Here is a 27946-nt window from a genome sequence, read left to right as displayed (position 1 = left end):
CGAGCAGGCATTGAAACAATTTATTGAAAAAGGCACAGTCACACCCTCCACACAGAATACCAACATGGTCAGTGATTTAGACACAAGGAAAAAAAATAAAATAAAATGAGGCTTTTGAGTATTTCTACAGGTCTATGTACAGGGCACACACCTGGTCTGGGTACATGCTACCTTTCAAACATATGTAAGGGCATCATATATCTGCTTTCTTTGAATTACTTTAACAACTGACCGTGCCATGAAATTTTTTGTGGGGCAAAGGGTTATTAGGGATAAGCAAATAGCTTCGGATAACACCTTAACCGAATAGCTGCATCGGGAACCCGGATAAATGGATCGCTCCCGATAATCAGCTGTTCGGTGCCATAGCTGTATGTGTCACGGCTGTATGACAGTCACAACACATGCATGGAGAGCTCAATAAACAGGCGCTCCATACTTGTGTCGTGACGGTCACACAGCCGTGACACATACAGCCGCGGCACTGAACAGCTGATTATCGGGAGCGCTCCAGGTTTCCAATGCAGCCATTAGGTAAGCGCCATAGCTTTTCAAATAAGGAGTTATCGGAAGCTATTCTCTCATCCCTAGTTATTATCAAAGTACCGTAGATTTCTCCTCCCTATATTGGGATTAAAAATGCAGCACTGGTTTTGCAGAGACCACTTCTTTCCACAGTATAGAATTCACAATATCCATTTACTAATAAGTGTTCTTCGAACATTTAATGTGATCTGGAGTTATACAGAATGGTACCGGGATAATGCTGAATCTGCATAATTTACACGAAAGTCAGTGTTTGCTCCTTGAACAGAGACCTCAAAGACAGCAGATGTAGGGACATGGGAGTTTGTTCTGTTGATACTCTGCTTTGGAGAAAGTTTTCAGAAGTCAATATACATGTAGATTACCATAGGAGCTAGTGTGTGTATTGAGAATCAATGCATCCGCACCAGCAATCCTTCAGAACCCAGTCTAGGGAACAAGAAGCCACAATGTAGTTCAGCAGGTTTAACCAAGCACCATTTTAGGATACTTGACGTCCCATTTAAGCTCTATTGACAGATATTGAACATTTATTTGAAACAAAAATGGGAGCCCTGAAAAAAAGGTCAGGGCAGACAAGGAACTGGTATTTCAGATTACAGAGTCTTTTGTTTTCGGTGAGAAAAGCTACCGTCAGAATTGACGGCCATCCTCTGTGTATGCCATTTCTTACACCCCACAGATCTGTGATTCCCAGCACCTCAACAGTCAGCTGAGAATTTCTGACTCCGTGTACACGGATACAGCATCTGTTGGAATAGTACACCCTGTGGAGGCTGTTCTTGGGTACTGTAGCTCAGATCACATTCACTTCAATGAGATTTGAGCTGCAGCACACAGGAATAGCAACGACTGTGTGCAGAGTGGTGTTCTGGCTCTGTACACCAGTCATGACCCTAAGTATCAATGACAAAAGACTGACTGGCACTTCCAAGCTAATGTCAACAGGTGCATACTAGGAGCAGCCACCTACATATACAATAAACAAAAAAAAGTACTAGAGTGCAACTTTTCCTGTTTATGGCCCCAAGTATCAACTTGTCTATGGAGGATTCAGGTGTTGGACCCCGACTGATCAAATATTGATGACCTATCCTGAGGAGAGGCCATTAATATCTTAATACTAGGCAACAATTTTGACAGGCCCAGCATTGCTGTAGCTATTTTCTAAAGATACTTATATTTTTCTTTAGATGCACCTTTTATCGACAGTGGGTACAAGTGACTATAAGACATTAATTTTGCTCATAGAACAGGGTCACTGAAAAGTGAACGAGGGTTTGTATTCCCATAAAAAATAAAATCCTTCCTGTCAGCAATTCGAAAAATATCTTCCAAACAACAGTAAAAGTTAGAGCAGTACTCAGTAAAAGATTAAGGACTATCCAAAAAGCTCCTTTCACCCAAAAATTAGAAAAGCACAGAAAAGCAATAGAACTGACAAAGAACACATAGATTTGCAGCAGGAAGGCATCAGTCATGAAATTTGTAAAATTATAGGATATACTTATCTTTAATAATCTAATTAAAAAAAAAAAAAAAAAAAAGATTGTGTGCCTGCCCCGAACCTTGGAGGGAGGAGGAGAGAAAAGGAAAGAAGAAAGTGATGGCTCCAAGGTGCAAGAAGATGGTGATGGTATTTTCTTCCCATAAATTAGAGTTCAATGCATAAGTACAGCACAAGAGAACGGCCTATCTATTGTGAGTAGATGATGGATATATGGCCGCCATCATTTTTATATTGGGTTACATTCTGCTGCCATGCGACAAGGGTGAGGTGGAAGAAAGCCAATTACACAGCAGTAAATAAGGGGGTCACACAACTGACCTAGAAACCTCCAGCAGGGAGCCTCACAGCCTCCAAATCATTGTGCTCCAGAGCTGCATTTAAAATAAGCACTACACTAATGTATCAACATGGAAAGGTAAACTCTGTAGAAAAGATGGGGGTTGTGCTTTTAGTAGAAGTCAGCCAATTTACAATACTGTTCGCAGTACATTCCATATATGTACACATACATATACAGTGTCAAGAAATGCAATAACCCCCTTGGCTGCCAGTGTCCTGCTTTCAGAAACCCGTGGACACAAGAAGCTGTTCCAGTGCATGATGGGATAAGGCTCTACAATGTAACTCCACCTGGCAGGGCTAGAGTTACAACTACGCTGCACCTTTATCCATCCAACGTCATCCATGGTTTTAATCGGATTTGTCACCGTCATCATCAGGTCGAGGATCTCCGTCGTGCCCATTCTTGTCTTCCTTGGGGAGATGTCCTTGGGAGCCCAGTGCGGACAGGGAGAGAAGCCCGCTGCTGGCACTAACAGGCAGAGACGGAGCCTGTAGTCCCATAGGTAGTGGCGTAAGAGGGAGGGCGAGTGCCTGGAGCTGGGACAGCTGATGAACTTGAAGCTGCTGCTGTACGAAAGGGAAATATATTAAAAAAACAGGTCAGCCTGACAGTCATCACTGCCAGGAACAGCAACAACGGATATACCACAAGTTGTAAGCACTGCATGGGATTCAACTATACAAAGGTTATACTGAGATGGACAATGTTTCTGAACAAGCCCATTATTCCATATAGGAAGACATTAGATGTAAATCTGGAGGGTAAAGAGCCAGCCTGATAAGATCTTTATGCTCCCCTGATAGAGAATGTGGGTCTGCTAGGTTTCCAAGAGCAACATAAAAACCTTGACCTTTTTTACATTTTGGAAGCCATATCAGATACTATGTGTCAACTTCCAATAAGATCTCGGTTCATAGTATGCACAGGAGACATGATACGAGTCTTCTATGTATTATTCTGTGTCTGGTAAGGGGCACAAAATTCCACACAAGGTACAGTTGGCAATGGCAAGCTGCTTTCAGCTCTGGGACACGCTCCTAAAATGGGTTGTCATTGTGAGTGTATGATCAGGTGAGAGCAGTCTGCCATTGAACTGTGGACATTAACACCCTTGGAGCCTTGAGAACATGCCAAGAGAACATCAATTATTGTCTGGCAGTTTAATACACACACAATCCCACATGTCCAATAATGGAAGAAATATTTGCTTTTGAAAGACAAATAGATTTAAAGAAAATTGCCATCCAATTGTAAATATGACCATACTTCAGAGATCAAAAAACAGCCCCAAAAAGATTGACGGAATATAGTCTAAACTGTGAATGTAACTAAATGGGGTTTTCTCACTCCAGATAACGATTGCCTATTCACAGCACATGTGTACAGTGGCATGCAAAAGTATTTACCCCCTTGGCATTTAATCATACTTTGCTACCTCACGACCTGTAATTTCACTTTTTTTTTTTTTTTTTAGGTTGTGCATCAGTTCATATAAAGGACATGCCTATAACTGAACATTTGGCTTTCTTATTGTGAAGCAAATAAAATAGGACAAAATACCTGAAAACTTCAGTATGCATAAATATTCACTCCCCATAAAGTCAGTATTTTGTAGAGCCTCCTGCACGTCACTTTGGATAAGTCTCCAAGAGCTTCCTATTGGGATTTTTGCCCATTCCTCAAGGCAAAACTGCTCCAGCTCAAGTTAGATTGTTTCTTCTGGTGAACAGCAGGTCTCAATTCATTACCAGAACATACTCTATCTTGTTATTTATCCGATATTGTGTGTAAACCATTTCTGCTAAATACAAAGAATAGCGTATGTTCTCCTGATGAACCTACTAGGGGAAACTACTGTATTCTTCAGAATATAAGACACTTTTTTTCTCCAAAAATGTGGAGGAAAATGGGGGTGCATCTTATAGTCTGGATGTACCAGCTCTGGCTGTGGTGGGGAGGTGGGGGAGCGGAATCGGCAGAGCAGCGGGTCACAGAGGCAGGAGCCGGTGGCTGCGGCTAACTCCTGTGCCTGCTGCTAAAGAGAAATGAATATTCACTTCATTCCATGCCCACGGGCGTGCAAGGCAAATATTCATGTCTCTTTAATAGCATCCGAATGATTGGCCCCCACCCCCATCCTGGTATGTATGGCCCATCAGAAAATATTTAAAAAAACAAAACAAAACCATTACACTTACCTTCCCAGCGCTCCCTCGCAGCATCTTGTCCTGATGCCAGCAGCTGCTTTATACTTGTTAGCAGCGGATGGCATAGACATCATGTGATGCTTGCAAGACGAAGGGCAGCTGCACGCAGGGACTATGTGCGCGCAGAGCAGCGAGTATTCAGTGCTCTCTAGCAAGCAGTGTCAGCGGTCACGAGTGCCGCTACTTAAGAGAAAAGAAAATTCACCTTGCTATACTCCCATGGGCAATTCATACCAGGGTAGGGATGAGGGAGGCCATATATACCAGGATAGGGGATATTAAGTACAGAATTGACCTTTTTTTTTGCTTCAATTTTTTTCCCAATTTCCTCCTTTAAAACCTAGGTGCGTCTTATGGTCCGATGTGTCTTGAAAAATATAGTCTTATAGTCTTGCCCACTCGTCCATAAAGGCCACATCTATGGAGTGTTTTGCTTCTTGTGGTCGTATGGCCAGATACTGCAGTTCTGCAGCTCCTTCAGGGTTACCTTTGGTCTCTGTGCTGCCGTTCTGATTAATGCCCTCCTCGCCCAGGCTGAGAGTTTTGGTGTGTGGCCCTCTCTTGACATGATTGTAATATCACAAAATAGGTAAAAAGTTAAGGGGAAATAAATAATTTTGCAAGCTGCTATATGTCTGACCACTGGGTGAGCCCCAAGATCCACCCCCATTCCTCACATTTCCCCTCACTCCATGGCTGAAGGTGGAGCCTCCAGGGACCAGCTTGTCACACTGCTAAACTGTTTTATACAGCCCCATAGACCCTCTAATGCTGTCTCCAGTGTCACAAATGGAGAAGCACCATGATGAATACCAGAGCACCACTCTATTCAAAGTTCTGGAACCCCCATCGATAAGCCATTTATAACCTATTCTAAGGAAATAGGATTAATGCTAATTTGTTGGGTGGAATGATCTTTTGTGCTGTACAAAACATATTTCCCGGCATCACGTCATGTGTAAACATGACCTATGCTACCGAGGGCAATGGCAGCCTATACAGACTGAATGTTTTCTCTATTACAGACTGTGCAGTGGGGGCCTGTGTATATAGGCTATTAAATAACCTCCGATCAACGGTTGCTTAGGGCAGGGGTGTCAAACTGCATTCCTAGAGGGCTGCAAACAGGTCATGTTTTCAGATTTCCTTGTACTGCACAGGTGATAATTTAATCACCAACTCATTATTTGACACCCCTGGCTTAGGGCTCAGGATCGGCTAGTGTAAGCGGCTGTTAAGAAAAAAAACTTAAATCAATCATTCTAGCAATCTTAGCAGATTTTTCACGTACACGAATGATGGAGTTCAACTCTGGCGCTGTCACTTGCTTTGCCCGCTCAATAGCTCCAAGGACTTGTTGCTGGTGCTACAAAAAGAAATCAAGATTAGTAAGTAACCATTGTAAAATGGAAATGATAAAAAGTCTTATTCCTAGCCTGTCTGTAACTATTGGTAATTCCTTTATTTCCCCCACAAGGAAAAATATGTTGAGAGTAGAATGGCGTATGAAAAGAAACTTATTTCAGGCTGTGTCCTGCCCTGCTGTAGACTAAATACATATAAGAGGGTAACCACTTCTTGATTGTGAGAAGAGAAGACCAGGGCAAGTTTCCAGCTAATGGATTCTCACTATTGTAGCAGACCCGTTTAAAGAACTTTATTAATTGTTGCACACCAGAAGGAGATATGGGGGTGAGGGATATGGGGGAGTGACGGAGAGGTGGTAACAAGTGCCTCATGCTGTTCTTTCAATACACATTTCGTTATTGAATATTTGACTTAGAAACATTAGGCTACTTTTAGATTGCCTTTTTTTGCGGCCCGTTATTGCGTGCCGTATTAATGTGAAAAAGGCGGTCTGCCGCAATAACAGACCGCAAAAAAAAACAAAACTTGCAGATCGCCTTTTTCAGTTTTACAATACTATTGAAGAAGTATTGGAAAAAAAACGGCGTCCTGCACAACCGGAAGCGACTTTCAATGGGGGCCGTGTCCGTACGCCGTGAAAAAGAGAGCTGGCTCGATCTTTTATCACAGCTGCAAATACGTCCCTCACGGCCATACAGCACACCGTGGAATTTTTGCTGGCCAATTTTGCGGCCCCATAGATATCTATTGGGGCTGCAAAAACAGCCAGAAAAAACACAGTATATGTAAAAGAAGCCATAGTAGAGCAAAGTACCTAGATATATAGAATGTAAGTCCGCAAGGACAGGGTCCTCTCCCCTCTGTACCAGTCTGTCATTGTAAATTTGTTTACTGTAATTGTTATCTATAACCCTGTATGTAACTTCTTTCTCATGTACAGCACCATGGAATTAATGGTGCTATATAAATTAATAATAATAATAATAATAATATAAAAGGAGTCTATGACTGCATTAAAGGGAACCTGTTCCTTGATTCATGTGGGAGAAGCTCTGAACTTGTTACTCTACCAATGGGCCAAAGCTGGATCTTCAAATTACATTTTCACTAAAACGACAGTAAGTATCAGAGAAAAAAAAAAATAAGATGTACCTATTTATGGCTGCAATCATGCAGCCAGCCTCCGATTCATGACGCCTGTGATTTGGGCAGGATGAACCAAGCAACAGGTTCCCTTTGCACAATAATGTCTGAACACAACATTTTAAAGTCTTGTACCCGGAAGCTGTTACACAGTTTGTATCAGCACTGTCCGAAACATACCTCCTGAGAGAGATAAGGCAACACCTGCGCGCAGATCCCATTCAACCTCTTAACTATTTCAGCCTGGTAGACAGAAGACACCACAGATTAATTTATAAAGAATGACCATTTCCACAGAGAATTCATTATTGGGAACACAAATCTGGCCAGCCCTGCATCACTAGCCACAAATATGTTGCTGTGCTTTTTAATAATTTGCCCATGCTCAATAAATACCAAGCTGTAGGTTCGAAGCCTATAGTATACACGTTCATTATGAAGACCAAGCAGAGAGCTGCTGGTGGGCCAAGATTACTAGAAGTACTGAGTTTAGCAGACCTTCTCTATGTAATTCAGCCTCAGACTGCATTGAATCTAAGAATTCAGAAGACAGAAGGGAGGATTTTTTGCCAAATCCTAGGTTGAGTGAAGTAGTCTGCATGTCATTATCCACTATATAATAGTCTACGGGTCACTTCAGTCTGTCTGTCCTGCTGTCACGGTTATTCATTCGCTGATTGGTCACGGCAGCCATGACAGGCAGCTGCCGAGACCAATCAGCGACGGGCACAGTCCGAAAGAAAATGGCCGCTCCTTACTCTCCGCAGTCAGTGCCTGTCGCCCGCATACTCCCCTCTGGTCACCGCTAACACAGGGTTAATGCCGGCGGTAACGGACCGCGTTATGCCGCGGGTAATGCACTCCGTTACCACCGCTATTAACCCTGTGTGTCCCCAACTTTTTACTATTGATGCTGCGTATGCGGCATCAATAGTAAAACGATCTAATGTTAAAAATAATAATAATAATTTAAAAAAAACAAAAAAAAAAACAACAACCTTATTCTCACCTTCCGCCGTCGCGTCCTCTCCTCGGCACTGCAAGCGGCATGTTCCGCTTCCAAAGATGCTATGGGAGAAGGACCTTCCATGACGTCACGGTCATGTGACCGCGACGTCATGGAAGGTCCTGCGCTCATACCAATCCTGGGACCGGACACCGCACACAAGCGCCGGAACTACAATGGGCTCTTTGGATGGTATGTTTTTTATTTTTTAACCTGTTACATACGTGACTGGGCAATATACTGCGTGGCTCTGTGCTGTATATTACGTGGCTGGGCAATATACTACGTGGCTGGGCAATATACTACGTGGCTGGGCAATATACTATGCGGCTGGGCAATATACTACGTGGACATGCATATTCTAGAATACCCGATGCGTTAGAATTGGGCCACCATCTAGTTTTAATATAATGCTATATGTGGAGCAAAAGAAAAAAAGCCTACCAAGTATATTAACTATATTTACAGAGAAAATAGACAATATCTGTCAGGAAATCTGCTCCCAGACACCAAGTTCAGTGACTCCCATCCCTCCCTGCATTTCCCCTGGCTCACACTCCACATTCGATCCCATCACAGAAGAAGTAGTCTCCAGGCTCCTCACCTGACTACATGCACCACTGACCCCATTCCCGTCTCTCTCTCCAGTCGTCACAACTCACCTAACTACAATCTTTAATTTCTCCCGCTCCTCTAGCATTTTCCCCTCCTCCTTCAAACACTATCATTACTCCATTACTAAAGAAATCCGCTCTCGATCCATCCTGCAGAAACAACTACAGACCGGTCCACAATCTCCCCTTCATCTTTAAACTCTTGGAGCGCCTGATATACTCCCGCCTTACCCGTTACCTCTCCACTCACTCCCTCCTAGACCCTTTACAGTCCTGTTTCCGCCCCCTACATTCGACAAACTGCACTCAAAGTGACCAATGACCTTCTGACAGCAAAGTGTAAAAGCCCCTTCACATTTAGCGACGCTGCAGCGATACCGACAACGATCCGAATCGCTGCAGCGTCGCTGTTTGGTCGCTGGAGAGCTGTCACACAGACCGCTCTCCAGCGACCAACGATGCCGGTAACCAGGGTAAACATCGGGTAACTAAGCGCAGGGCCGCGCTTAGTAACCCGATGTTTACCCTGGTTACCATGCTAAAAGTAAAAAAAAAAACAAACAGTACATACTTACCTACAGCTGTCTGTCCTCCAGCGCTGCGCTCTGCTTCTCTGCTCTCCTCCTGTACTGTCTGTGAGCCGGAAAGCAGAGCGGTGACGTCACCGCTCTGCTTTCCGGCTCACAGCCAGTACAGGAGGAGAGCAGAGCACAGCGCTGGAGGACAGACGGCTGTAGGTAAGTATGTACTGTTTGGTTTTTTTTACTTTTAGCATGGTAACCAGGGTAAACATCGGGTTACTAAGCGCGGCCCTGCGCTTAGTTACCCGATGTTTACCCTGGTTACCAGTGAAGACATCGCTGGATCGGTGTCACACACGCCGATCCAGCGATGTCTCCAGGGAGTCCAGCGACGAAATAAAGTTCTGGACTTTATTCAGCGACCAACGATCTCCCAGCAGGGGCCTGATCGTTGGTCGCTGTCACACATAACGATTTCATTAACGATATCGTTGCTACGTCACAAATAGCAACGATATCGTTAACAATATCGTTATGTGTGAAGGTACCTTAAGGGTGACCACACTCTGCTCATTCTTCTCGACCTTTCTGCAGCTTTCGACACCGTTGACCACCCTCTCCTACTCTCTAGGCTCCAGTCACTAGGCATTAATGACACTGCTCTCTCCTGGTTCTCTTCCTACCATTCTGACCGCTCCTTCAGTGTTCTGTTTCCTGGCTCCACTTCATCTCCTCTTCCTCTCACTGTCAGGGTACCTGAGGGCTCAGTCATTGGGCCCCCTTCTCTTCTCCCTCTACACAGCCCCAATTGGACAGACTATCAGCAGATTTGGCTTTCAGTACCATCTTTATGCTGACGACAACTATACATGTCATCCCCTGGCCTTACTCCTGCTGTACTACAGAACGCCACTGACTGTCTGCCTGCAGTCTCCAACATCATGTCGGCTCTCTATCTGAAACTCAACCTCTCCAAAACTGAACTTCTTCTGCTCCCGCCATCTACTAACCTCCCTAAATCTGACATTTCCCTCTCCATGGGTGGCACCATAATAACACCCCGGCAGCAGGCGCGCTGTCTGGGTGTTATGTTTGACTCCGATCTCTCCTTCACCTCCCATATACAATCTCTTGCCCGCTCATGCCACTTAAAGGTACCGTCACATTTAGCGACGCTGCAGCGTCGCTGTGTGGTCACTAGAGAGCTGTCACACAGACAGCTCTCCAGCGACCAACGATGCCGAAGTCCCCGGGTAACCAGGGTAAACATCGGGTTACTAAGCGCAGGGCCGCACTTAGTAACCCGATGTTTACCCTGGTTACCAGTGTAAAAAAAACCAAACACTACATACTTACATTCCGGTGTCTGTCGCGTCCCCCGGCGTTCTGCTTCCCTGCACTGTGTAAGCGCCGGCCGTAAAGCACAGCGGTGACGTCACCGCTGTGCTCTGCTTTACGGCCGGCCAGCGCTGACACAGTGCAGGGAAGCAGAACGCCGGGGGACGCGACAGACACCGGAATGTAAGTATGTAGTGTTTGGTTTTTTTTACACTGGTAACCAGGGTAAATATCGGGTTACTAAGCGTGGCCCTGCGCTTAGTAACCCGATGTTTACCCTGGTTACCAGTGAAGACATCGCTGAATTGGCGTCACACACGCCAATTCAGCGATGTCTGCGGGAGATCCAGCGACGAAATAAAGTTCTGGCCTTTCTGCTCCGACCAACGATGTCACAGCAGGATCCAGATCGCTGCTGCATGTCAAACACAATATCGCTATCCAGGACGCTGCAACGTCACAGATCACTAGCGATATCGTTGTTAAGTTGTTCAGTGTGAAGGTAACTTTACACCTAAAGAACATCTCTAGAATCCGCCCTTTTCTCACCATGGAAAGTCTCCATGATTTGCATGGAAAATGATGTGAAAACCTCCGTTTCATGTGTTTTTGGCCGATTCAGTCACGGTGCAGTTTTCTCCGCCGGACAAAAAACGTTGCAGTGGACGTTTTCTCCGTCCGCCAGAAACGACTATTTGAACGGATCTGGCAAAAACGGATGAAACGTCTGGCCATCAGGCACAATCCAGCGCTAATACAACTCTATGGGAAAAAACGGATCCTTTTTTATTTTTTTTTCCCCCCAGACATTGCCGAATTGTGCCTGAAACAAAAAGCCTGATGTGTGAAAGTAGCCTTAAACTGTAAAGCGCTGCGGAACATGTTGGCGCTATATAAATAAAGATTATTATTATTAGGGAAGCATACAGTAAGAAATCAGAAGTGTTGATTCTTATACAATTACTGGGAAAGCTGGTACTATGTGTGACAACATTCAGCCTTCAGGAATAGTTCTATTAGGAGTAGACATTGTGCTACTAAATGTAGGCTGCCAGTGCCAAGGGGGTTTCTCCCAAAGGTGGGAAACATACAGGTACGTTAATGCTGCTCATAACACTGGACTCAAAGCTTGTAGTATGGAAACACAAAGAGCCTTCATCTAGAAGAAAATCCATCGCTAGCGCCAACTATTGGAGGGAGCTACTTTTCAAAGAAAATCTCGTTTAGAATTAACAGGCCTTCCAAAATGACTAGGGGTTTAAGGTTCAGAGATATCACGGGACTTTTAGAGTAGTCATCTCCAACATGTGGCACTATAGGAATGGCTTTCATTCTTCTGGAGGACATAATTTGAATACCTTATTTTCCAAAGCCTCAGCAAGAAATATATATGTATATATTTATTTGTAAAGCAAGTCTAAAGTCTCCAGCACAAACCCGTACATATCAGCACCCCTCATTTTTCAGATGCTACATTTCTATTGTCAAGATCCACCAGAGAAAACAGCCGATATACATTTTTGCAGAAGTGGTGGTTCAAGACACATCCACTCTCGCTACAGCAACAATCTGGTTGGCATCACTCGGGCATTGGACTTTCTGGAGAACAATGTTCTCGTTTATCAGCTTTCCTCCTATGCTCAGGCGTGGCTTAAAAGTCAGATCAGAGACTTCCCATCGCTTTGTAGAGCCTCTCGGCATTACTAGAGCGCCACCTGATGTTATAGGAGGTTTATTAAAAAAGGCAGATCTTCAGGACTAGAATTAAAAGTGGTGCATAAGATTTTATTAAAAATGTACATGACGCTTATTAATAAACCATGTCGCAAAAATAGAATGGACTCTTCCAATTCTGAGAAACGTTGGACAAAAAAAAAGGCATTTGGAAAAACGTCACTTTATAAAATGACCTCTAAAATTATAGATGCCAAATGCAGGTACAGACATTGGGCAACAACTTGGAAGGTTGAGTTGGAAAAGAGAAACTGATAAGAATCCTTTCTGTGAATTCTACACAGACCTCAAGACAAGCACTCACCTGTTTGTGCATTTCAATGTTTAGTCCATAAGACATTTCGTAATACTGGGAAGAGAAATCAAATTAACAGGTAGAAATACATTCAGGAACAAAGAAACAGTGTCATCGATACAAATGATGTGAAAGGACCCCAACATGAAACCACTCAATAATACTCCAGAAGTAACTTTGCTACAGACTACATGAAGTCCCATATGTGATCAGTGATCTTACGGTTTCTACATGGTATATAATAATGAGAGGTTTGATTCAGCAGGTAAAGTGGTTTACAATGAAATGGATATTGGTCTAACAGGACAGCAGTCACCAATGGACTTCTAAAAATACGTTAGAGGGTCACTTGGGGAAGCTTTCTGCACTTCTGTAATGTGTACCATCAGTGATTTGACCACAGATCCCGATGGCACAGCAAAGTTTGCCACCCTTGAACAGGTGCATTTTAACAGTGGTCATTTGAGCCTTTCCACATTTACATGATCACAGCCAACTATTTGTGACAAATGGCAAGCACCTAATGCTGCTCTTTGTTTCATACACCGAGAAACCAATTTAAAGTGACCACCCAAAATTGCTTTCTAAGGCTATGTGCACACGTTCAGGATTTCTCGCAGAAAATTCCCGAGAAAAACCCGGACATTTTCTGCAAGAAATCTGCATGCGGTTTTGCCGCGTTTTTTTCCAGACATTTCCCAATGCATTTTGCAGTGGGAAATCCGCTAAATTAATGAACATGCTACGGTTTTTACTGCGATGCGTTTTTCACGGAAAAAAACGCATCATGTGCACAAAACATGTGGAATTCATTCTAAATGATGGGATGCTTATTGTATGCTTTTTTTTGCGGTTTTATAGCGTTTTTATCGGGAAAAACCGCAAAAAAAAACGCAATGTGTGCACACAGCCTAAAAAGTGGTTCTTCAAGGACAATGCTAGTTTTGCCAGAGAATATAGATGTGCAATATATATATATATATATATATATATATATATATATATATATATATATATATATATATATATATATATATATATATATATATATATATATATATATATATATATATATATATATATATATATATAATTTTACACACACACACACAGAGTCTGGTAAGCTGCCCCCTCCCTAAAGTCTGACCTCTTTGTCTTACAAGTCCCTGAAAGATTTTTAGGCAGATTTACACTGTGCCCTGGCCCTCTCCCCTCCCCATCCTGTAACAAGCAGCTGTCTGGAAAAGTGAATGAATGGCATAACCCCACAAGAGAGGGATAAGCCAGAGACCTGCTGAGAGGGGAAGAGCAGGGGGGTCAGAAGGGAGGTGGATTTATTTTTTGGCAGCCAGCTCTAAACTACTCAAACTCTGGTTTCTCAGGCATCCAAGTCTTTCCTAGCCAATGTAACCCCTTCCTACCCAGCTACAACCGAATATAAACACAGGCAGCTACAGCCTAGTATCATCAGAAATTCAACAATGCCTTGCACAAGCTCTGTTTGTTTACACTGACAGGCATTAAGGTCCCTTGAGGTGGATTTTAGGAGGCAAGGATCATTACCCCATATAAAAACAGGAAGGTTTCTGTAATTGCCCTCAGGGGTTAATGCCAAGCAGGAGCACTGCTGGCTGCTTAAACATCTGCAGCTACATCTTGGCAGACATAATTAAAGACCTAATTGCCCTGAACTGAGAGAGTAAAGAGCTTCTCCAAGGGAATAAAATAAGGGAGGCCTCCTAAATTGGTCACAAAAACTTGGCATTAGCAAGGACCCTTGAATGAGAAACCGGCCTCTCAAGTGGGAAGAAAATTATGCAAATTGTATCCAATACATGTGTAATACACAGAGGCTACACTCTGCTGGAAACTAGGAGCCCCCCAAAGCCTGAACCAGGAGGTAGTATTGTATCTTAATTACTGTAAACATGTGTCTGTTCAACCTAAATCTCCCCCAGAAAACACCCCCTTTCCGAAACAAGCTATTCAGCCAGTTGACCGGGACAGCTCGCAGCACCTACACAACCCAAACCTGCGGATAAAAGAATGACATGTGACCAGTTAGAGTCTATGAGGCTGCTGTAATGCAAGGATTTATTGGCTTCTTCTATAATAGAGGGCTATGCCACACAAGAGGAACCCTCCGACATCGGACTCTCTGGTTGTCCCAAGTAGACCAGGTTCACCACTGACTGGAAAAATTTAGATTAGCAATGAGTCGCCAATTTGTGTTCTGAATCATTTATACACTAAACTTGAATTTGCTGTGATTTTTGCAGATTTCAGTATAAATGGGCTGTGATGGGGGTGGTATATTATGAATTCCCCCCCACAATAGTAGACATTGGCCCCCTGATTCATCAAAACAATTTTGCCCTATTCCTGTTATAAATTGCTATGAAAAGTTGCAACATTTTGGCGCAATTGTGAATGGCACCAAAATCTTGTATCTTTCGGCGTTTTCACAACAGTTTGTACCAGTGCCACCAAAATAGGCGAAGCTGGGTAGCGGAAAGGCGTGACGTCACAGCTCATGCAATTCACGGCAAGCTGCAGCATTCCGCATGCCAGAAATAAAGTACTGGAGCAATATTTCGGGCATAGCGCAATGAAGCACCCGCCATGCTCTTTATTCATGCACCTTTTCATGGCTCAAGAGTGACTCCAACACACCCCGTCATCAAGGCCAGCGAGGGGGATAGCCGTTATTGATAAATCGGAATCATTGTGTGCAGTCAGCCATTATCCATTATATGTGGATGACATTTGGAAGAATGATCTATAGCCAGATCCTGTATCACCCTGTGGATTGTCTGCTGGTGAATCCGCAATGCATGCATTCACCCTTGAGATTAGTAATAAACACAGACGAGATGGAAGGCAGACAGCTACTTGTGTCTCAGATAGTTTCCAGTTGTGACTTAATGGGCCCATAATAAGAAGGCCAAAAAGAGAAATGTAACAATGTTCAACTTAGTTTTGGGAGGACATCTTGGGGTTCAATTTGAACCTATCAAATGTCATCTCAAAAAGCCAAGACTGTCTTTGAGGGACACATTTGAAGGCTCTCTAGGTGTATACTGCCGGCAGAAGGCTGGAATTTATGTCTATACATAGAGATACATTGACTACTGCTTTAAATATTACAACAGCTGTGGTCGACTTTCACTCTTATTAGATGGGTTCTACAGAGCCCCACTTTTGGAACTGCTGAGGGTCACAGCAGTCAGACCCCTCGATCATATTGATGGGAAGTTAATTTATTAACCCCCTTCCCGACCTGTGACACAGCGTATGCGTCATGAAAGTCGGTGCCAATTCGACCTGTGACGCATATGCTGTGTCACAGAATGATCGAGTCCCTGCAGGCCGGGTGAAAGGGTTAACTGTAATTTCACCTGACCTGCAGGGACAGGGGGGAGCGATACTTCAGCCCTGGTGGGGGGCGGGGGTGTCTTTGCCCCCCCGTGGCTACGATCGTTCTGATTGGCTGTTGAAAATGACATTTCACTTTCAATCAGAGCAATCGTAATATTTCACCAATATTACAATCCAGCCATGGCCGATGCTGCAATATCATCGGCCATGTCTGGAGACCGCGATCTGCTCCCGCCACCGATCCACCGCCCCCGTCCTGTGCTCCGCTCCCCTCGCAGTCCGATTCCACCCCCGCATACTTACCGACCTTCGGTGTCCCTTACGGTATCCGTCCGTCTTCTGCATGGGCGCCACCATCTTCCAAAAGGGCGCACTGCGCATGCGCCCGCCAACCGAATCGTTCCAGGTACATTTCGATCGCTGTGATAGGTTCTATCACAGCGATCAAAAAAAAAAAAAAAAAAAAAAAGAACAAACAAGCCCCCCTCCCCCCTTAATCACCCCCATAGGTAGGGACAATAATAAAATAAAGAAAATATATTTACGTTAGGCTTAGAACTAGGCTAGGTGCACACAGTGCGGATTTGGCTGCGGATCCACAGCGGGTTGGCCGCTGCGGATTCGTAGCAGTTTTCCTTCACGTTTACAGTACCATGTAAACGTATGGAAAACCAGATCCGCTGTGCCCATGGTGCGGAAAATATCACATGGAAACGCTGTGCTGTATTTTCCGCAGCATGTCAATTCTTTGTGCGGATTCCGCAGCAATTTACACCTGTTCCTCAATAGGAATCCGCAGGTGAAATCAGCACAAAAAAACACTGGAAATCCACTGTAAATCCGCAGGTAAAACGCAGTGCCTTTTACCAGCAGATTTTTCAAAAACTGTGCGGAAAAATCCACACACGAATCTGCAAGGTGGGCACATAGCCTTAGGGTTGGAATTAGGGTTAGGGTTGGAAATAAGGTTAAGATTAGCATTGGGGTTAGGGGTGCGATTAGGGTTATGGCTAGAGTTGGGATTAGGGGTGTGCTGGGGTTAGTGTTGGGAGTTAGAATTGGGGGGGTTTCCACTGTTTAGGCACATCAGGGGTCTCCAAAAGCGACATGGCGCCACCATTGATTCCAGCCAATCTTGCGTTCAAAAAGTCAAATGGTGCTCCCTCCCTTCCGAGCCCTGACGTGCGCCAACAAACGGTGGTTTACCAAAACATATGGGGCATAAGCGTACTTAGGAGAAATTAGACCCCCAAAGTTGTTGTGCAATTTTGCCTGTTACCCTTGGGAAAATAACAAAATGGGGGCTAAAATCTTATTTTTGTGGGAAAAAAATGATTTTTTATTTGCACGGCTCTGCGTTATAAACTTCTGTGAAGCTCTTGGGGGTTCAAAGTGCTCACCACACATCTAGATAAGTTCTTTGGGGGTCTAGTTTCCAAAACGGGGTCACTTGTGGGGGGTTTCTACTGTTTAGGCACATCAGGGGCTCTGCAAACGTAACATGACACCCGCAGACCATTCCATCAAAGTCTGCATTTCAAAACATCACTACTTTTGTAGATTGTGAGCCTTCGCGGGCAGGGTCCTCTCTCCTCCTGTACCAGTTGTGACTTGTATTGTTCAAGATTATTGTACCTGTTTTTATTATGTATACCCCTCCTCACATGTAAAGCGCCATGGAATAAATGGCGCTATAATAATAAAACATAATAATACTTCCCTTCCGAGCCCTGACGTGTGCCCAAACAGTGGTTTACCCCCACATATGGGGTATCGGCGTACACAGAAGTGGACAATTTTTTGGGTCCAATTTGTGAAAATAAAAAATTGCAGGCTAAAATACAATTTTTGGAGGAAAGAAAAATGATTTTTTATTTTCACGGCTCTGCGTTATAAACTTCTGTGCTCATCGCACATCTAGATTAGTTCCTTGGGAGGTCTAGTTTCCAAAATGGGGTCACTTGTGGGGGAGCTCCAATGTTTAGGCACACAGGGGCTCTCCAAACGCGACATGGTGTCCGCTAACGATTGGAGCTAATTTTTCATTCAAAAGTCAAATGGCGCTCCTTCCCTTCCGAGCCTTGCAGTGTGCACAAACAGTGCTTTGTGACCACATATGAGGTATCTGTACTCAGGACAAACTGTACAATAACTTTTGGGGTTCAGTTTCTCCTTTCACCCTTGGGGAAAAAAAAAAAAAAAAAAAAAAAAATGTTGCTAAAAGATCATTTTTGTAACTAAAAAGTTAAATGTTCATTTTTCCCTTCCATGTTGCTTCTGCTGCTGTGAAGCACCTGAAGGGTTAATAATCTTCTTGAATGTGGTTTTGAACACCTTGAGGGGTGCAGTTTTTAGAATGGTGTCACTTTTGGGTATTTTCAGCCATATAGACCCCTCAAACTGACTTCAAATGTGATGTGGTCCCTAACAAAAAATGGTTTTGTAAATGTTGTTGTAAAAATGAGAAATCGCTGGTCAAATTTCAACCCTTATAACTCCCTAGCAAAAAAAAAAAAAAAAATTGTTTCCAAAATTGTGCTGATGTAAAGTAGACATGTGGGTAATGTTATTAACTATTTTGTGTCACATAACTCTCTGATTTAACAGAATAAAAATTCAAAATTTGAAGATTGCGAAATTTTCAAAATTTTCCCCAAATTTCCGACTTCTCCACAAATAAATGCAAAAATTATCGACCTAAATTTACTACCAACATGAAGCCCAATATGTCACGAATCGCTAGGATCCGTTGATGCGTTCCTGAGTTCTTATAAAGGGACATTGGTCAGAATTGCAAAAAATGGCCAGGTCATTAAGGTGAAAATAGGCTGGGTCATGAAGGGGTTCAAGAAAAAAAAAAAATGATGCTTATCCAAGCCTACCACCTGTTTCATACAAAGATATACACCCACATTGTGAAGTGTTCTTTGTAAAGCAGGAAGATCTTCAGGACTGCCTCCACCCTTGAAAAAATAACCCAGAGTCGTGACCACATGTTGCTGTAAGCAGTATAATTCAGGTTACACATATATGACCTATAAACTTTCTAAGCAAAAATAAACTTGGCACTCAAATTGATGAAAGATGAGGAAATTTCATTTATTTTGCATCCAGACAAAAAAAAACCAGAAGAAATAACTGAACGTTTTCGGTCTCACATTGGACCTTCATCCTGTCCAGCACCCGGGACCTTCACACACGCAGGCATTTTCCTCTAAGGCTATGTGCACACATTGCGGATCCGCAGCGTTTTTTTTTTAGGTGCAGAAACGCTGCAGATCCCCAATTGATTTACAGTACAATGTAAATCAATGAGGAAAAAAAAATAAATGCTGTGCACACTTTGCGGAAAATCCGCTGCGGAAACGCTGCGGTTTAAAAGAAGTAGCATGTCACTTCTTTTTTGTGAATCTGCAGCGTTTTTTGTACCCATTCCATTATAGAAAACCGCAGGGGTAAAAACCGCAGCAAATTCGCAAGAAAACCACAGCAAAAACACACAAAAAAGGCGACGAATCCGCAGGTGCGTTTTCTGCCTGGAGAGGCAGAATCCGTACCAGAAATTCCTAAGGCTTATCCGCAACGTGTGCACATAGCCTTATCATCCTTCCAGCTTATTTGAAGCACACTGTCTTATCCTTCTGAACCAGCAAGATACACTGATGAAGGTCCAATGTAAGACTGAAAACGTTCAGTTATTTCTTGAGATTGAGATACTGATTTGGCTTTTATCCTAAGTCATATTGCACGACTCGTTAGAGTTGATTGTGACTTGTAGGATCGCTACTTCCAACAGGTGGCGCTGTAGAGTTTAAGTCCTCTTTTTCTCAGAAGAGGCAATTTGCAGTTATTTCTTCTGTTTTTTGTCTGGATGCAAAATAAATGAAATTTCCTCATCCTTCATCAATGAGTTTATTTTCGCTTAGATTACGGGTTGGATACCCTACTTGAGCACCATCCACAAGTCATTTTTGTTGAGTGCCTTGTTGTTTTCTACTTTTTTTATAAACTTTCCTGACATTGCATTAGAGAGATCTAGTAGAAGAATTAACTAGGTATTTCATCCTTCCAGCAGACGGGTCACCCTATAAGTGTCTGATGTGTCCTATATAAGCTGGTTGAATGGTACAGTATGAATGCCACAGCTGCATTTCTAGTCCTTTCCAATGCATTATAGTCTTAGGGTACCGTCACACTATAACATTTCGATCGCTACGACGGTACGATTCGTGACGTTCCAGCGATATCGTTACGATATCGCTGTGTCTGACACGCAGCAGCGATCAGGGATCCTGCTGAGAATCGTACGTCGTAGCAGATCGTATGGAACTTTCTTTCATCGCTGGATCTCCCGCTGTCATCGCTAGATCGGTGTGTGTGACACCGATCTAGCGATGCGATCCAGCGATGCGTTCGCTTGTAACCAGGGTAAACATCGGGTAACTAAGCGCAGGGCCGCGCTTAGTTACCCGATGTTTACCCTGGTTACAAGCGTTAAACTAAAAAAAAACAAACAGCACATACTTACATTCTGGTGTCCGTCAGGTCCCTTGCAGTCTGCTTCCAGCACTGTGACTGCCGGCCGTAAAGTGAAAGCAGAGCACAGCGGCTGTGCTTTCACTTTCACTTTACGGCCGGCAGTCACTGAGTGCGGGAAGCAGACTGCAAGGGACCTGACGGACACCAGAATGTAAGTATGTGCTGTTTGTTTTTTTTTAGTTTAACGCTTGTAACCAGGGTAAACATCGGGTAACTAAGCGCGGTCCTGCGCTTAGTTACCCGATGTTTACCCTGGTTACCCAGGGACCTCGGCATCTTGGTCGCTGGAGAGCGGTCTGTGTGACAGCTCCCACACTACGATTTACCTACGATCACGGCCAGGTCATATCGCTGGTCGTGATCGTAGGTAAATCGTATAGTGTGACGGTACCCTTAGTTTGGGAGGCATGCTGGAACACACAATTTAAAAATGTCCTATACTGACTACTTACCATGACATAGTGCCTCTGCATCTCAGATTTCTCACTGGCCAACTTGTCACATTCCAGTTTAAGGCTGAAATACAAAAAGGATCTGTTAGGAGAGGATCAGCAGGCTGATATGTCCCATTTGTGTGAGTGCTGCATGCTGACATTTATCTAGAATGTCACACCAGCCTAACCTATGATTTAAATAAATTGTTGCTGGCCCTTCAAGAAGGCTTTATATAGCGATTTAAAGGGGGGTAGGCACACAGTAATAGGCACAGGCTGCCCAGCCACAAGACATCATCCAGTCTCGGTTTTGCTAGCACAATCCAGCAATACCCACCTTTGAGGATGGGAACGCCTAAGTTTAAGGCATGTTTCATGCAAGCATACAATATATGCATTTTTTTTTTGCAGCCATATTACGGCTGAGGTTCTCTACTCTTATGGAAGACTTAAAAGAAATAAGGAATATGCCACCCGATTCATGCTGCCCAAACCATGATCAGCCTTGTTGCACAATTGCTGCCAGGTACATTTTCCTCAAACTCTAGCAATTCAGAGAAAATATACTTTAAAGATCTGGCCACGAGCATAACTGGAGCTATGCTAGGTCAGCTCAGCTGGCTCTTCGCAGCTCCACTGCAGAATAACTGGCCTCCCACTATACAAGAGATCTGTCTCCTCTAGCAGCGCTGGGAAAAGCCACAGTTAGGCTAGGTTCACATTGCGTTAACAGCAGCCCGTTCAACACATACGTTAACGGGCTGCTGTTAACGCAAGTGCCGGTATGGCAGCGCCCTAGCGCAGACAGAGCATCTGCTAGCTCTATCTGCGCTAGCAGTGACGGACCCAGAAACGCTGCAGCCCGCGTCTCGGGTCCGTCACTCAATGACAGCACATCGCTAGCGCACGCCCATTGTGGGCATGCGCTAGCGATGCGTCCGACATTGGATTCAATGGCGGCGTTAACGGACTGCGTTACACCGCGTTATAACGTAGTCTGTCTAACGGACGGGTTCAACGCAATGTGAACCCAGCCTTAGGCTATGTGCACACAATGCAGATTTGCTGCGGACCCGCAGCGGATTTTTCCGCGCAAAAATGCACTGTGATTTACAGTACAATGTAAATCAATGTCAAAAAAAAAAAAAAAAAAAAGCTGTGCACATGGTGCGGAAAAATCAGTGCGGAATTGCTGCAGATTTAAAAGAAGTGCATGTCACCCTTCCCGTGCCCTCCGCTCCGCTAATGACCTCAGGTTAGCATCCTCAATAATCAGAACCTCCCACTCCCGTCTCCAAGACTTTACACGTGCTGCGCCGATTCTTTGGAATGCACTACCTAGGTTAATACGATCAATCCCCAATTCCCACAGTTTTAATCTTACCCTAAAAACTCACTTGTTCAGACTGGCCTACCGCCTCAATGCATTAACCTAACGATCCCTGTGTGGCCTATTTATTATAAAAAAAAAAAAAAAATCAGGTTCCTCGCATCATGTTCTAATTCACTTTATGCAGTTAATAGCCCCCTGTGTCTGTACTGCTACATACTTAGGCAGTTAACTGGTTCATGCAGCTTTACATGAACACCCGAGCCTTACACTATGGCCGGTCCGAATAACTAAAGCCATTGTTACCATCCACCTCTCGTGTCTCCCCTTTTCCCCATAGTTTGTAAGCTTGCGAGCAGGGCCCTCATTCCTCCTGGTATCTGTTTTGAACTGTATTTCTGTTATGCTGTAATGTCTATTGTCTGTACAAGTCCCCTCTATAATTTGTAAAGCGCTGCGGAATATGTTGGCGCTATATAAATAAAAATTATTATTATTATTATTATGTCATCTGCAGCGTTTCTGCACCCCTCCATGTTAGAAATCCGCAGTGGCAAAAACTGCAGAAAATCCACACAAAAACCGCGGCAAATCTGCAGCTGCGGATTCTGCCAGATGTGGATTTTGTGCAGAAAATTCTGCACCAAATTTCCTACGTGTGCACATAGCCTAAGATCTACAGATCTTTAAAGTAGACTTTTTCTGAAATGCCGTAGTAATTCAGAGGAAAATATACTCGGTTGCCATTGTGTAGCCGGGTTCTTATTCATGCTGCCCGCGGTTTGAATAGGATGACAAATTCCCTTTTTGTTGCCTAGATTGATACGGTGCAACAAGCCCCAAGCTGTGTTCACTATTCCAACACTGAGGCTATGTGCACACGTTCAGGATTTTTAGCTTTTTTTTTTTTTTTTCAGTAGTTTTCCATCGAAAAAAACCCCGCTAAAACCGCTTACATAAGCACCCCATCATTTTTAATGCATTCCACATTTTTTGATAACATGCTGCTCGTTTTTTTCATGCATTGGAAACTTATTACGGAATAAAAATGCAGCATGTTCATTCTTTGTGCGGAATCACTGGGATTCCGCACACATAGGAGTGCATTGATCCGCTTAATTCCCGCATGGGGCTATGCCCACCATGCGGGAAGTAAGCGGATCGTGTGCGGTTGGTACCCAGGGTGGAGGAGAAGAGACTCTCCTCCAGGCCCTGGAAACCATATAACTGTAAAAAGGAAAAAAAAAAAAAAAAGAATTAAAATAAAAAAATCGTGATATTCTCACCTTCCAGTGGCCCCCGCAGCCTTCCCGATCCTCGTGATGCCCCCGCTCCCAGTAATGCCTTGCGACAATGACCTGTGATGACATAGCAGTCTCGCATGATGCTACGTCATCTGGTGTCATTGATGCGAGGCATCACTGGGAACGGGAGCATCGCGACGATGGGGAAGGCTGCGGGGGCCGTCGGAAGATGAGAATATAACAATTGTTTATTTTTTTTTTTATTATTTTTAACATTCTTTTACTATTAATGCTGCATATAGTAAAGACTTGGTCACACTTGTCAAACACTATGTTTGACAAGTGTTGCCAACCTGTTAATCAGTTTTCCAAGAGATGCTACAGATCGCTTGGAAACTGCTAGCATTCTGCAAGCTAATTACGCTTGTAAAACGCTAGTGTTTAGCAGGAATATGCATGCCACAATTCCGCATGCGTTATACCCGCAGCAGGGAGTTGCAGAATTGCCGTGGAAATTTAGAAATGAAATGGACCTATTGTTCAGCTCATCACTGAAACATACTGGAATCTCTTTATAAGTCCTGAATATTCGACGTCCCTGAAATCTAAACATTCACTCACAGCTCAGTGTAAGATCAATAGAGAAGTAGCGGAGGTAAGCTGCAGTCACCATTGCGTAGCATAGTTCCTTACAGTAGCAGAGCCTTGGCTGCGGGCCAGGATTTAGGTGAACAGACAACTGTCTGTGGGAAGTGCACTGGAGGAAGGTGCAAGCTGGCTGCCAAGCAGGATAGTGGGGACTGGTGAACGTGCGGGTAGAATGGTGTGCGCACACACACTGGACTGGAGGCTGCAGCACACTAAGGGAAGACGGCTAGGAAAGTCACGCACACTAGAAATGGGCCTTGTCCTACCTGTGATACTGCGCCTGCAGCAACTGGAACTCGTCTTTAATGCGATCACAGGAATCGGACGTTGTGAACTTCAGCTGCTGGGGCAGGTGAGACGAGCCCTGGGAATGAGATGGAATAATGATTTATATAGTAGGACAGCATTACTACCTTTGAGCACCATCACTCGCACCATGTGGCGGCACAGCGACACAAAGGTCCAGGTACACAACGCAATCAAAACGATGACCTGCACACGGCGGACTAATGGCAGACTGTGTACAGACATTTTGGAGTGTCATAGTACCTTACCCAATCCACAATCCCAATAGACACTGAAATGTCCTGTGCCCGTTAAATCTCTACCATCTCAATGTATGCTGCAGATTTCCCCTTTCTTTGCAAAGCGTGCAAGAGTTAACTCACACCACAATCCACTTACTCCTGGACTTTACCATTATTTCTGCACAATTTCCAAACGTATAAAAGAATAGGTGCAAAGATTGTTGTTTTTCTTTCTTAAAGTGAATACTCTGCAAGATCCTCCTAAAAATAGGAAATCATCTTGCCTATTCATATGATCAGTTTTCAGTCCCCCCCCCCCCCCTTAAGTGGTTTTAGAAAACACTCCTGATGGCGAAGGAAGAGGGCAGAAATAGAAGAAAAACCCTCTGTATGCACCGACTGATCAGTTGGAAATGGAATCAAATTTCACCTTTAATTCAGTCTTTTAAAAGGAATTGCATAAATAACAGTTTTCTCTTTTTTTTTTTTAGCCAAAGTCATCTACTATATAATTGTCTAAGGGTCACTTCCGTCTGTCTGTCTTTCTGTCACAGATATTCATTGGTCGCGGCCTCTGTCTGTCATGGAAATCCAAGTTGCTGATTGGTTGCGGCAAAATGCCCACGACCAATCAGCGACGGGAGCAGTCCGGCAGCAACATGGCCGCTCCTTCCTCCCCGCAGTCAGTGCCCGCTCCATACTCCCCTCCAGTCAGCGCTCACACGGGGTTAATGGCAGCGCTAATGGACTGCGTTATGTCGCGGTGTAACGCACTCCATTAACGCCACTATTAACCCTGTGTGACCAACTTTTTTACTATTGATGCTGCCTATGCAGCATCAATAGTAAAAAGATCTAATGCTAAAAATGATTAAAAAAAAAAAAAAAAAGCACCATATACTCACCTTCTGGCGCCTTTCCCGCTCATCGCGACGCTCCGGTCCATGCATTGCGATCTCGCGAGATGATGACATAGCGGTCTCGCAAGACCGCTACGTCATCATCTCGCGAGATCGCAATGCACTCTTGAGACCGGAGCGCGCAAGGAGCGTCGGTAAACGCTTCCTGGATCCAGGGGCCCACGGAAGGTGAGTATATAACCTTTTTATAATTTTAATTCTTTTTTTTTTTTTTTATACAGGGATAGGATGCCCACATTGCTATATACTACGCGCGCTGGGCAATGTGCTACGTGGACATGCATATCCTAGAATACCCGGTGCGATAGAATCGGGCCACCATCTAGTCTATGAATAATGGCACTATAAGCTTAGCATCAGTCTTTGGGGGGCAGTATGTCTGGCAGTATTCTCTGCATGCATCTCGAGAGGGCAAACCCGCCTTGTGTGCTGCTCCCTTAAAGGGGCAAGGTAGATGTTCCCGCTAGTAGAGAGCAATTGGCCCGTGAGCAAGATACATGCAATTACTGTCCAGTGCAAGAATAAGGGGAATAAACCCAACAATTCAACAGGAATGACAATAATGTATGATAGGTGGGGGACAGACACAGTTACACTAATGCTTTGGTTTTTAGAATGAATATATTCTGCTATCCTAGGGGGTATGTACATAAATCATTGGGACACATTTCATTTGTACCCTATACACCGGATATTACAGCAATACCTGATCATTCTAGGACCCTGGGCAGAACGGAGGCCTCATACACCAGGCGAAGCCTCTGCCCAGCAACAGTCAGCGTGAGGACACGTACATCTCCCACAATATAAACCTTTAACGCCTCAATAATATCCTACCATAACGAAGGGGGGTATTACCGCAAGGAAATCAGAAAATAACGCGCCCTTATGGTAGCGGACTAGAGTATGGTGTCAGCACACGGCGGGCGGCCATATAATGGGGTCTGACTATAGAAATCTACAGTGAGGAGGCGGCTGGTCGTGCAAGAACATCAGCCATGGCCAGAACATGGAAGAGCTCGCAAGCATGGCAGACACAAGCATGGCAGACACAAGCATGGCAGACACAAGCATGGCAGACACAAGCATGGCAGACACAAGCATGGCAGACACAAGCATGGCAGACACAGGCTCTGCACTCAGACTAACATGGTGGGTATGGGGTGCATTACATATACATAGACACACACACATATACATAGTACACACACACACACATATATATACACACACACACAGGCCTGTCCTCACCGAGTGGCGGCTGCTGCTTTGAGGAAACATCATGTCCCACTCTGGCCCCGGTCCGTGTTGATCTCGTACCCAGTGTCGCCAGCAGCAGCCTCTCCTGCCGCTCTGCCAAGGATCAATGCCCTCAGCCCTGGCCTTGAGAGGCTTAGTTACGCTTTGTCTCGCACTCGTTTACCCGTCCACCGGTCGGTTTCCTAGCCCCGATGCTTTGCCCCGCGCTTTCACCCGGTTCACCCCCTCCCCTCAGGCCCCGGCCTGTCCCAGCTCTGCGCCTAGATCCCAGCTCTCAGTCTAATCAGGATCCTTTTGTTTAATGGCGGCAGCGTATGCGGCTGAATGGTTCTTTGGCGCCCTCTGCAGGCCAGCAGCGGAAATGTCATGCTTGCGCCTCCTGCCTCCCACGAATGTCTGAGGCAATATGGTGACCCTTGTGCACGTGGGCTGTCCTGTCACGGCCCCACTGCTGCTTGTCTGCCAACACTGACCCGCTCTCAAGCACTCCTGCTCCTCGGCCATTTGGGGGCGCTACTTATAGGCTCTGCACCTGACAATTATTTTTGGTTAGTGGTGGTATGTGGTGGTTAGTGTTACTGGATAGAAGATGGGCGAGTGGATTTGTAACTAATCAAATTCAAAACTAATGTCACAATATTTTCATGATTCAACCCAGCAAAATGGCTGCCACAAGGGGGTTTTTAAAACTGAACGTTTATATAGTCACTTGTCTTAGGCTAGGTTCACATTGCGTTTAGTACATTCCGTTTAACGGATCCGTTAAACGCATGTACAGAAATGAGTTAACGCACGAGACTGCGTTTATGTCATTCTGATGTCCGTTCGTGAAGCATCCGTTTGTCTGCCTTCAGGCACTGAATAAAGTTTTATTTATTTTTTTCTTTGTGATTGCCGACAGATATCTGGCTACAGGAGAATCTTTTGCGTCACTGCATTTTCAATTTAGACTGGGGAAATCAACAATTTGCCAACTGGTTCGGGAAACTTGTGATGCCATTTGGAACAACTTGCAACCACTTGTGCTACCAACCCCGACAA

At 44.4% G+C, this 27946-nt stretch overlaps 1 protein-coding gene across 2 annotated transcripts; it reads right to left on the bottom strand.

Annotated features, from left to right (window-relative positions):
- Positions 1–4: 4 nt before the first annotated feature.
- Positions 5–27256, bottom strand: TLE5 (TLE family member 5, transcriptional modulator). 2 transcript variants are annotated; one of them, XM_069739478.1, is made up of 7 exons: positions 26897–27256; positions 24465–24562; positions 20995–21058; positions 12635–12679; positions 7298–7360; positions 5898–5972; positions 5–2962 (listed from the first exon to the last, which is right to left on the bottom strand). In XM_069739478.1, exons 1-7 carry the CDS (start codon positions 26927–26929, stop codon positions 2747–2749), a joined length of 594 nt encoding a protein of 197 aa, XP_069595579.1. In that variant the 5' UTR covers positions 26930–27256; the 3' UTR covers positions 5–2746. The 2 variants fall into 2 exon arrangements, with proteins under 2 accessions (XP_069595579.1, XP_069595570.1); XM_069739469.1 differs by having other exon boundaries at positions 5–2965; positions 26897–27251.
- Positions 27257–27946: the final 690 nt, after the last annotated feature.

The sequence above is a fragment of the Ranitomeya imitator genome, chromosome 1 (genome assembly GCF_032444005.1).
Source record: "Ranitomeya imitator isolate aRanImi1 chromosome 1, aRanImi1.pri, whole genome shotgun sequence".
Classification (NCBI taxonomy): domain Eukaryota; kingdom Metazoa; phylum Chordata; class Amphibia; order Anura; family Dendrobatidae; genus Ranitomeya; species Ranitomeya imitator.
Note: the sequence above shows the minus strand (reverse complement) of the source record. Positions and strands in the feature narration are given on the sequence as shown.

Coding starts and splice junctions, on each gene's coding strand:
- TLE5 (XM_069739469.1), bottom strand. CDS start 26,929: ATGATGTTTCCTCAAAGCAGCAGCCGCCACTCG. Junction 24,563..26,896: donor AAAGCAGCAGCCGCCACTCG/GTGAGGACAGGC, acceptor TCTCATTCCCAG/GGCTCGTCTCACCTGCCCCA. Junction 12,680..20,994: donor TGCAGAGGCACTATGTCATG/GTAAGTAGTCAG, acceptor TTCTCTTCCCAG/TATTACGAAATGTCTTATGG.